This window comes from Cervus elaphus, chromosome 8 (genome assembly GCF_910594005.1).
Source record: "Cervus elaphus chromosome 8, mCerEla1.1, whole genome shotgun sequence".
NCBI classification, from domain to species: domain Eukaryota; kingdom Metazoa; phylum Chordata; class Mammalia; order Artiodactyla; family Cervidae; genus Cervus; species Cervus elaphus.
In genome coordinates this window covers 22,097,439-22,109,840 of record NC_057822.1, presented here as the reverse complement: position 1 = coordinate 22,109,840, position 12,402 = coordinate 22,097,439, and the positions used below count along the sequence as shown (strand labels likewise).

Here is a 12,402-nt window from a genome sequence, read left to right as displayed (position 1 = left end):
ACAACTATCTAGAAGAAATTTGCTGAAGCATGACAAAAATACTCTATTTGCATTTGGCTTGCCAAAATATGCATTTTTATCCTCAAGTATATTACTCAGTTGGCACAAGATTTCATTGTATTGAAACCTGGGACTTGGAGATAAGCCTTAAATCTACTCTTCTAGAAAGCAAAGAAAGAAATAAAAACAAAAAGAAACATAATCAGACTTTCTTAATATTTGAGTATCTTAAAAAGTTAAAGAACTTTTCGCTACCACTATTTCTTGAGTCTTTACTTTTTCTAGCCATATAACTACATATTTCTACTTGCAACAAAATTGTTTGACTCTTCATACAGTCTGTCCTCAGTTATACCTACTAAGGGCATAATTTTCTATATGTTTTAATATATATTTTTTATAATATAAATATATATCTATATCTCCATATAGTTGAGTTTGATAATTGTTTTTGGTGAAAGTCTCTGCATTGCCCCATATACCTGATTTTCTGATTTTCTTTACCAGTGTGGTGGTTTTAAATTTTACATTTTAGATTTGGAATATTTTGTCTTTGTTTCTTATCATTTCTAAATATATCTTATTTGGAGAACTAGACAGATGTAAGATTATTTGGACAAGATGAGACCAGATATAATTTGAGTCTAGTAAGCCTTGGCTTCAAAGATTTGTGTTGCTAATTACTAAGCCTCAATTATATTCAATTAATTCTTATATCCATAGAGAAGCCATTCAATTCATTTGTCCATTTTCTGTGGCTTTGAGATTCAGCTCAAATTCAGTTCACAAGGAAAAATAGCTGCCAAAGATTCCCTGTGCTTTTAAGCTCCACATTACACCCATCTATCTATGGCAAACCATTTCAATTCACACTCCATTACACAAACTTCCTTTCCCAGGGGAATCTTATATTAGTATATTCAAAATTCAACCTCTCTAAAATGAAATAAGAACATTTACTCAGGATTGAGAATGTTTGGAAGTCATTTCCTCTGAATGCATAAAGCTGAAACTGGGCAAAATCCCTTTGGTTACAAGTTTTATTAAATTAGAATATTTATTGTAGAATAAGAATAAGAATAGGAATTATTTTATTTTCTTTGAAGTAGCTCCCAGTGTATATTTCTCTCTGGTCCTGATTTTATTCATGACATAAATGTAAACAAATGTGAGTTCCAAAGATAAGGCATCATTAGTTTCACAAATAATTCATTTCCTTCATTTAACATCCTTCCTTATCCCAGGTTCTCAAAGAACTTGAGCAGGAAGGAAGGACTATTACTCCTGTTCTACATGAGGGGACACAAATGTGGAGATTTGTTGAAGATCAAGCTAATCAAAGCTAATCAAGTAGAAGCTTGACAATTCCCTCTCTTTTGGCCACACTCACTGTTCCAGCCTTTTGGGGTAGAGATGGAGCAAATACAGTAAAACCCTAATGTAAGCTGTGTCCTTGTATCACAGATGAGTCACTCAGTGGATAATGAACTCTCACTGAGAGAGTGACCTACAATGGATCTCTGATACTGTTAAGTTAGCCCCCTACCTGCAAGACTTTGTTCTAGTATGCTACTGCTAAGTCACTTCAGTCATGTCTGACTCTGTGCGACCCCATCCCTGGGATTCTCCAGGCAAGAACACTGGAGTGGGTTGCCATTTCTTTCTCCAATGCATAAAAGTGTAAAGTGAAAGTGAAGTCGCTCAGTCATGTCTGACTCTTCGCGACCCCATGGACTGCAGCCTACCAGGCTCTTCTGTCCATGGGATTTTCCAGGCAAGAGTACTGGAGTGGGGTGCCATTACCTTCTCCGTTGTTCTAGTATAATGCCCACTAATTTACAAAGTGAATCCATAAAAATAAACACTCCGGTGCTTCCAATGGACAGAATAGATAGTAGTCACCATTTCAGAAACCCAGACAAATAAATCATTATGTCTGGATCACATGGGCTTTTAAGTGACAGGCTTGAGACTCAGACACAGGGCTTCTGACTCCAAATCTAAAGCTTCATCATTGAATTAAAACAGTTCTCAGACCCTTGGGTGAACAAAAGGTGCCCAGGAAAAACCTAAGTTCCTTTGCATCAAGGTAGGCCAAGACCAGGGCTTCCCTAGTGGCTTAGAGGGGAAAGAATACACCTGCCAATGTGGGAGATGTGGGTTTAATCCCTGGGTTGGGAAGATCCCCCAGAGGAGGGATACTCACTCCAGCATTCTTGCCTGGAGAATTCCATGGACAGAGGAGCCTGGTGGGCTACAAGTCCATGGGATCACAAAGAGTTGGACATGACTGAGCGACTAACATACACACACACAAGCAGAGAGAAAGTACATTGTAGAAATCAAATAGGTTTAGAAAAAAAAGAAAAAAAGAAGAAGTTGCCATTTTGGTTGAGCCCACATCATTCACCAGAGTAAGGTCAGCAAACTTTTCCTATAAAAGGCCAAACTGTAAATACTTAAAGCTTTGTGGGCCATATATGGTCTCTGTTACATAGTCTTCTTCTTTTTCTTCCTTTTTTGTTTCATAAAATTTGAGTTGTGGAAACCACTCTTAGTTAACAGGATATACAAAAAAAGACTGTGGACAGGATTTGACCTATAACCTATAGTTCATCAGAGCCCTGGACCTGGTAGCCACAAAAGGGTGACTTGTAATGCAGGTCTGGATAGCACCTGGAATTCCCAGGCCTGAAATGCAAATCCTGTAAGTGCTGGTCCGTGACTCACAGAAGAGGGTTCACCTTCCCAACTCGCCACCTTAGACTATATTTTCCTGTCTTCAATCAAAATTAAAGTCAAAGCCATGTTTGACATGTTACATACACTAGATCCTTGGCATTCACAAATTTAAATTTTATGGTTTCTACTATGTCAGAGACACCCCAAAATGTTCATGGATTTTAAAAAATGTTTCACTTTCGAGTTTAGACCCTAGAATTGTGCACAGGAGCTGGTCATATAGTGAGAGACCAGGAGCCTGGCTAGTACTTGCTTCTTGCTCTCTTTCTATTTTATCCCTATCCTGCACCATATAAAGAGATAAATATTCTTTGGGGGTTGGGAAGGAGAGGAAATAGGTCTTAAAAGGGAAGTTAACTTCCAGGGCTGGTGATTAGTGAATTACATCAGAAATTATAGACATTCCCCAGAAAATAGCAGATCTCCATAAATTAAATTACTGTCTGCGGCCTTCAACAAAATATGCTATAAAGGATGTAAGAAAAAATAATTCATGAAAGGGTTGCTGTTCATTCTCCCATCAGAGCAAAAATTTTTGAAGAGGTAGAGTTTTGAAGGAATTTCCTCATTTTTACCCAGTTAAACTTGAATGCATTTTAACAGGCCATTGGAATAGTCTCAGCTGTTCGGACTCATGTGTCCCTTGCAAAGGCCGAGGGCCTACAATGATTTATTTTGATGTCTACCAGGCTTCTCATTTTGGACTCTGCAGCCAAACCATAATCAGTGCCAGCCCAAAGCTGATCTCTCCATGAAGACTCAGGACTTGGACTCAGCAATGAGATTCTTCGATATAATGATGACTTGTGTGCCAGATGACTTGTGTTTTGAAGAACATTCAGACCCTTGCATTTATTGTAGTAGCTGTCTTCATTCTTAACTTATTCCTGGACACTACATGAAGAGTTAAGAAGGCAGCTTTTATCAACTGAGCTTTTCATATGGGGGTCAATTGTTTATAAATTTCAAGTCATCAATGATACCAAGTTTTAGTTTATAAAAACAATTGTACTGGGTACCACTAGCGCATAAAGTCAACTTATTTCCTGCCTACATGGGGTTTTCCATCTACCAGTGAGATAAAAATATGAATAGAAAAGTAAGTAAGCAATTAAAAGTTCAATGAAGGTAGGTAAAGATACAATTAGCTACAAATGGATTGACACACTATAAGTATAGAAAATTAGTAGAGAGATCCTTTATTCATTCATCAATCATTAGTTGCTATTTACACTGTGCCAGGCATTATATCTTCTTTGTAGACTCTTCCTTGGGACTCTGACTTATATATCCAATCTTCTATTTGAAATCTCCATGCATAGACCTCACAGGTATTTCAAACCTGACATGTCTTACAGTGAACTTAGATTCACTTGCCAAATCTTCTCCTGCAGGCTTCCCCTTTTGAATGGCAACTCAGTCTTCTGGCTATTCAGGCCAAAAAACAAAACAACAACAAAGAACCCTAAAATACCATATGTTCATCCCTCATTCCTCTCTTTCCCTCACTTGTGTTCGATTTGTAAGCAAATCCTACTGGTCCTATTATCAAAATATATCCAAATCCAGCCACTTGTCACAATCTCAACAAGTACTATTCAGGTCTGTTGTGGGGATCATTACAATAGCTTCTTGATTAATGGTCTCCCTGCTTCTACCCCGATAGCTCAGTTGGTACAGAATCTGCCTGCAATGCAGGAGACCCTGGTTTGATTCCTGGGTCGGGAAGATCCACTGGAGAAGGGATAGGCTACCCACTCCCATACTCTTGGGCTTCCCTTGTGGCTCAGCTGGTAAAGAATCTACCTGCAATGCAGGAGACCCCGGTTTGATTCCTGGGTCAGGAAGATCCACTGGAGAAGGAACAGGCTGCCCACTTCAATATTCTGGCCTAGAGAATTCCATGGACTGTACAGTCCATTGGGTTGCAAAGAGTTGGACATGACTGAGTGACTTTTTCTTTTTCTGCTTCTACCCTGGACCCTTGGCAACCACAGTTCCTATCACTGCCCTGCCCAAGGCCATCCAAATTAACAAGCTTATAGTTAATATAGCACTTACTACCCACCACGCACAAGCTCTTTGTAAGTATGGAACTGAATTCTCACAATAACCTTACAGGGTAGGTACCGTGACTCTCTGAGTTTCATCAGTGAGGCAATGAGGCACTAGAAGGACAAGTTAAGATCACACAGCCAATGAACAGCAGAGACAGGACTCCAACCCTGACATTCTGGCTGCCCAGTGCATGCTCTTAACTTCTGTGCCTGCTCCCTCCAGGGGTTTCCCTTCTCACTTTTGGAAAATGCCCAAGTCTTCATCCTGGCCTGCTAAGCGTCACGTGATCTGTCCCCCATTACCTCCACAACATTCTTCTACTACCTTCTCCTTGGCTTACTCAGTCACAGTGACTTCCTCACTGGTCCTCAAACACCCCAAGCTTCTTCCCATATCAGGGACTTTCACCCTGGCTGGTCCTTCCGCCTGAGCCATTTCCCCTGAGGGTGGCCTGACTCACTTGTCACCTCCTTCAGGTCTTTTCTGCAAATGTCACTTTTTCAGTTAGGGAGTCCTAGATCCTACTTATTAATAATCTTACTAACATATCTAGATATAATTCTAAGCACTTAACACACCCTTTACTTCATTAAACCCTCACAACAGCTCTGGGTTGAGGGAACTATTACCTCCGACTTACAGATGAGGAAAAGAGACCCAGTGTTGCTAAAAAGTGTGCAGAAGGTCACACAGTCAAAAAGGGATGAAGTTAGGATTCCAACCGAGAATCTCTGGCTCTAGCGTCTGTGATCTTACACACACACAGATACACACAAAATTAATATACAAAATTTGGTGACTAATGGTTGATGGGAAAGTAAGAGAATTTAAAAACTCAGTTTGTGGAGCTTCCTTGGTGACTCAGATGGCAGAGAATCTGCCTGCAACGCAGGAGACTTGGGCTCAGTCCCTGGGTTGAGAAGATCCCTGGAGAAGGTAATGGCAACCCACTCCAGTATTCTTGCGTGGAGAATTTCATGAAGAGAGGAGCCTGGAGGTCTATAGTCCATGGGATCGCAAAGAGTCAGACACGACTGAGTGACTAACACTTCACCACTTTCAGAAGGTTGTAGCGAGTTAGAAGACAATTAGCATATCAGGTTAAAGGGGGCGCCAGGTGGAGGGTTTAGAGGATCAGTTTCCAGAGTGATGTGTCTCCGTGTGTCAGCCACCCTGTTCCTCCATCAGAACCTGAGAATAACCGGAGTTGGGTTGGGGAAGTTCGCTAACAGCAAAGAATCCTTGATTCCACTCTAGATCTTCTTATGTAGAGTCACTGGGACCAGGAACACAAGGATTTGTATATACAAGAACTCCTAGGTGATTGTGAAATGCATTAAAGTTTTCAAACCACCATCTTGGAAGATAGGGAATAGTTTCATTGACTTAAATTAGAACACTAAGCATCACAACCCTAATATAGTAATTCCATAAAGAGATCTGCAAAATATGCTATCACTGTAAAACACTGCAACTTAGGGCAGGGATCTCTGATGGGTTTGTTCATTGATGGATTCCAAGTACCGAGAACAGTGGTTGGCTCAATTGGATAGTGTGTGAACTTTTAAGTGGCCCCTTGGAAACATTCAAGATGCAAAATAACTTTGTATGAGCATATTTTACTCTGAGTGGTCCAACATTTCCATCAGACTTCTCATAAAAATTCACTTCTATCAGCTTTATCATTATTTCCTTAGAAAATATGAACAGAGTGAAAAAATATATTGGCTTTTGGAATTATTGATCTAAGTGTGACTTGAGGCTCTGGCATTTGGCAGCCGTGTGATATAACCAAGGTATTCCATCTTTCTAAACTTTGTTTTCCTCATCAGTACATCATCATCACCTCATTTAATGTCCATAAAAGTATCATATGAATAAATGGATCTTTGAAAAAACAGGGCACTGTTATTAGGTGAATTATTACTTTTTATTTCTCAATTACTTTGAAATATGATTTTGGGGGCAAATTTCTAGTTGTAAAAATTTAGTAAAATTAGGAAAAAATGTTTTCAAGACTTAGATGGCTTGAGTAATACACAGCTATAGAATGTGTGGTGGCAAGAGTGGTTGGTAAAGAACCCGCCTGCCAATGCAGAAGCGTAAGAGACACGGATTTGATCCCTGGGTTGAGAAGATCCCTGGAGAAGGTAATGGCAACACACTCCAGTATTCTTGCCTGGAGAATCCCATGGACAGAGGAGCCTGGCGGCTACAGCCTATGGGGTCGGACACAACTGAAACAACTTAGCACAACACAGCATGGGAATAATGAGAAAATGAAAATATTCCCACTAAGTATTCCCTCCAAGAGATAATCATAGCCCCATAGCTGAAGGACAGTATTGCCTTTTGAAAATCAAATATTGATTTGTTGGAGAGATTGGCCTAGAATGTTACAGCTTAGTATTCTGTCACTCAAGTGACGCACAGCTCAAGCCAAATGACTTTCCTTTAAAAACTTTTGGTGTAACAGGTATTTATCATTCATTATTTACTGCATCCTTGATATCCGAACATTGAAATCTAAGAGAAAAAAGTCGATTGTGCTGAAACCACGCAGACTTCAATGCCTCCTCAATTTTGGAAACTTAAGCACACCACTTCCATCCTAAGACAGGATTTCAGTGACTAAGCAGATCTCTCCCTGAACCGAAGGTAAGGAAAGAGTCTACCCTCCACTTTTTTCTAGCTGATCAACCAGATACACGTGAAGGAGTTAACACTATAATCATTAAAGCACAGACAAAAATGTCATTTGTCAAGTGGCAAGAAACAGCTTTCTAATGAAAACGCCATGCATTCCACAAAATTCTCAAAAACTTCATTCTGATTTTATGCCTAAGTTAAGCATTTTGGAAAGGCATTTCCCTTGCAGCGCCAGAAATGAAAGCCTCAAACGCTTTGAAGTTAGAGATCTAACTGCCAACACAACTGGATGAGTCACATGTGATATAAAAATACCTATTTGGGGCTCTACTTTCAAATTAGAGTCACAACATAAAATCCACTTAATTGAACCAGGCTTCAAAAATTTCTGCACAAAAGTTAATAACAACAACACAAAACATTAGGCAGAAGAGAGTTTCTAACAGACCTCCAAACTGCACATTTTCAAGACAGATATAAGAGAAAGAAAATCAGTTTTGTGAATAATATATGAAATCATTCTGAAAAGATTTTCCCCCAACAGTACAGCACAGTAGTAAACTCTTGGTCACACATTTCTTTATCTAAAGCTGAAAACCCAAATCCCAAATGACAGCCTCATTTCTATAATCACAGCTTCATCAACTGAGGCTGTTTTGCCACAGATACCATACCATTATGATGAGGGTTCTGGGTCTACTCATTTCATCGTCAATTTCCAGAGGCAAAATTTCGTGGGACGGTTCCTCTTGGCGTCGTCTACAAATGTGTGGACAGCTCCTCTGGACCACAGAACGAAAAGCCTGAAGCAGAACAATGCTGGCAGTGCAGCCCATCGCTGCATCCTGGAGCCCAGAAAATAACTTCTATGTGGATGCTATGTTTGAAAAACAGTGGCTCCTTGTCCCTGAAAACAGCCTACATCGCAGCTGCAGCCAGCTCACTCTCCAATCACTTCCTTGAGCTCTGATCATCTGATCACCGCCAAATAGCTTGGATGCAGAGATGGGAAAGATTTGATCCACTGAAACTGAACACACTCAAGAATATTAGAGCATTTTGCCCAGAGAGCATTTCTCAATTCATCTCAAGAGCATGTTTCCTGTTCATTACAGTGATTCTCTCCAATTCCCGTTTTGGAGGTCTGAATAAAGATATCTTTCCCTCTCAGACACTCAAACAAATCACTCTTTTTCACATTAAACAACTGAAAAACTGACTTCACACTCACATGTTTTTTCCAAGGCAGAGGAGTGTCATATAAAGAGTGAAAGTGATTGTTGTCTTTTTAATATAAAAACTTCCAGAAGGAAATTTTACTAGACACCTCACTAAGTGATTGGGGTTCTACTTATCGTAGCTCGTAAGTTCCAGAAATGAAATGGACTCATCTAAAATGGGGAGTCCGCTGAATCAAAATGATTTATCCGAAGTATGCACGCGTTAACCAAAGCCATGTGAGTGACACTAGTGTTCCCCCTGTGATTTTCTTTCAATAGCTCGGTTGTTCTGTTCCCACACATGCAGTTCTGCAGCTTGATACATTTTTATATTTACATAGGCGGCTCGCATGGCTGAAAATATCTCTGTTTACTGAGGTCAGGCAGCAAGCTTTGCTGAGCTGACCTCTCAGAAAAAAAAAAAAAAAAAAGAGCAGCTGTAAAGAATTTGCACATCCTATCAATAAGAATTCAAGGCTTCAGGAAGGACTTTAAGGTCTCTGGCAGTTAAGAGTCTAGTATTCCCTGACTCCTGAGAGACTAGTCACTTAAGGGGAACCGCGAGATGCTTAGGAGTCACGTGACTGGCTTGGACTGGCCTCAAGATCTAATGGTATACTGCAAGAAAATAAGACAACAGGGATGCTTGCACTAAAAATATCTCATGGAAAATAGATCTTGCTTACAAATGAGGAAACTATGAAATCCCCAGCAGGATTTACAATGTCGAGATCTTTCTGTCAAGTTAATCCTGTCAGTGTAACTCTTCGGAGATTCAGAGTAAAAATGTTTTCTTTGGTTTCTGGGCCCCTCAGCACAGAGGGTGTTACAGGAAGTTTGGAGGTTTCTTTTCCTCTAAGGTGTGGCCACTTCGGGCCTCAGTAAAGTGGCTTTCACAGAAGCATCTAGCAGAAGGCTCAATTAGGCATTAATTGCTCAGTAATCTGTCACAACACAGCTTCGTTATAATTGGTATGTTTGCCAGAGGAGTAAAATATTTTTTTTCTTTTAAGAGGTACTGGCTGCAAGTAGTTTTTCATCTCTCTCTGTTTTGAGCAAACATATTTTAGCGCGGCTGGAAAAAGAAGAAAAAAATGCTAATGATGCTGGCAAGTCCCTTGAGTCCCTCTGGACCTTTGTCAGAGTGCCCGGGTGCTAATCTAAACCATTTTTTTTTTTAAACTCTAAACAACTAGGGCATTTACTGAAGAAAGGCTACAATTTAGCCCGCCTGGCTTGCATATTGAATATATATATATAAATGGTGTCCCACCAAAGACAAAATATGGAATAGGCTTCCATGATTATGAATGTGCCTTTTCAGATCTGATTGCTCCTCGGCGCTCCCTGGATGTCAGTGCCCACCCTCGCCCACCCACTCCCATACCCCATGACCTATCACCCTCCAGTCATTCCCTCGGGTTCTGGTCATCTGCTCGGGGCCGGAGAGCTTGAATACAGCAAGGCACTGACCGGAGGCGCTTAAACATTCCGGCAGCTCCTGTGGGCTGCTAATAAGGGAAGGTGGATCCCTAAGTTGCACACCACAGGCTTGGCAGGGAAGAGGCAGTTTGCATCCCAAAGTCCTTTCTAGCCATTCTCTCCCTAAGGCTGGCTAACCTCTGGGGTGGCTTCTGGAGTCAGACGATCTGGCAGATGCCAAAGTCTTTGGGGAGATAAATCATGTGCTTTCTGGCTATTAGAGTCCTGTGTTCATCGATCCCTGAACTGCCTCTGAGGAATTCAGCCCTATTATTGATGGACTGCTATTACTGATGGGAGTCTCAAAATTCTCTCTCTGTCTTCTAATTTCCATCACCAAGGAAAGGGAACCTCCAAGAATTAGTTTCTTGGGAATTCAATACACAACCACAGTTATCCAATGGAAAAGAGGCTGGAAGGATGAAAACCAGAGAATGACAGCTGGACACATGGCCCAATGTTTTCTTATGAAACATTTCAAACACGCAAATTCAAAAGTGCAGGAAAAGGATTGGGTTCTGAGATGTTTGAAAGAGGAAATTAAGCTAGGGATGTGGCAAAGTGGGGGAGGAGATAGATCAACCCACAGAGATAAGGTCCCTTTTTCCCCTCATGTTTGGCATAGATGTTGATACACAGGAAATATTTTAAAAGGAAGAATCAATTCCCTGAAGGGATCTGCTAGTTTCTTTGAAGTATTAATAAAATGAATCACTAATTTGGCCTTCAAACATTAAATGTGCATGGAATGCTGTTGCTGATAACAAGAGGTTATCTTAGAAAACCAACATGAGCTCAGATGCAAATATTGTAATTAAGAAATGAATAGATGTGTTTCCTTTCCTCCTTCCCAAAGTCCAAGTGAAAATTCAACAAAGCAGTGTAAAAGGGGAATATATTCATTACAGTGAGAAAGTAGGGTTGGAGGGATGGATCTTTGAACAGATGAGAGTTTTCAGAAAGTTTCTCTGAAAGTTGAAAAGTGAACCTGATCACACTGAGCGATAACTAAAAATGAAGGATGAGCAAGAACTTCGGGGGCAGGAGGACGTGGTGGAAAGAGCTACAGGGCTCAATAGAGCCCTGGAGGGGGTCGGAGTTCCAGGGAGGTAGGTGCTCGGTGTGAGAAAGTAGCTAACTGACACCCACCCTGCCACCAAACCCAGGAGACAGAACTTCAGAGCATGTGACAACAGCAGAACGGCAGACGCTTCCAGAACAAGTAGCACAGGGGTCAGCACCCCTTGGCCAGTGGAGGCAGGCGTGTCTGCCGCCGGCCCACCTGGCTCACACTCACAACGAAGAAAGGTGGCAACTGGCACACATGTCAACCTGTGAGCAGGAATGGGGCTGACCACATGAAGAGGTGGGCCTCCAGGGCTCTGCTTCCTGTTCCTGGACCCAGAGGGCAGAGTACTCAGGTACCCAAACTAAGCGGGTCCCTCCTTATATGTGGACTTATTCACAGAGGGAAAGCCTTCCCTGATGTCTCAGAGGGTAACGCATCTGCCTGCAATGCGGGAGACCTGGGTTCGATCCCTGGATTGGGAAGATCCCCCAGAGAAGGCAATGGCAACCCACTCCAGGACTCTTGCCTGGAAAATCCCATGGATGGAGAAGCCTGGAAGGCTACAGTCCATGGGGTCGCAAAGAGCTGGACACGACAGAGAGACTTCACTTTCACTTTTCTTTTCATTCATAGAGGGACTGGCAATGTACGGACTGGGCAACACCGTTCAAGTCTAGTCCAGGCAGCAGCCTGGTGGGAGAGACAGCAGCAGAAGGCAGCAGAGAGGCTCCCATGAGCTGCAGAGTCAGACAGATTCCTGCTCAGTCGAGGCTCTGCCAACCATACACTGTGTCGTCTCAAGCAAGTTGCTTGACCTCTCTGAGCCTTGAGAATATCCACTGTAACACGGAAATAACTCTTTAACATCTATTAGGATGTTGGTGGGAGGAAGTACCTGAAAAAATCAATATGTATATGTGTGTGGCATTGTCTCCTACTCTTTGCGATCGCATGGACAGTACGGACCGCATGGACCAGGCTCCTCCGTCCAAGGGATTTTCCAGGCAAGAATACTGGAGTGGGTTGCTATCTCCTATTCCAGGGGATCTTCCTGACCCAGGGACTGAACCCGTCTCCTGCCTCTTCTGTGTTGTCAGGAGGGTTTTTTACCATGAAGCTACCTCATCAATCACTGAACAAATGTGAGGCTACCTCTGCTGATGGGGAGAGTGGAAGATAGGT

General features: G+C 41.7%; 1 protein-coding gene across 5 annotated transcripts in view; it reads right to left on the bottom strand.

The window, feature by feature from the left end:
* The window catches only part of DOCK10 (dedicator of cytokinesis 10), a 297,557-nt gene that overhangs the window by 223,352 nt on the left and 61,803 nt on the right, over positions 1 to 12,402 (bottom strand). Inside the window, exon 1 of one of the 5 annotated variants that reach the window (XM_043909859.1) lies at positions 8,124 to 8,581. The exons of 2 other annotated variants lie outside the window; for them this stretch is intronic. In XM_043909859.1, coding sequence (XP_043765794.1) covers positions 8,124 to 8,285 — 162 coding nt within the window. In that variant the 5' untranslated portion in view covers positions 8,286 to 8,581. Of the gene's footprint in view, positions 1 to 8,123; positions 8,582 to 12,402 lie in introns of those variants that run through there. 2 more of the 5 variants (XM_043909857.1, XM_043909858.1) reach the window with 2 other exon arrangements.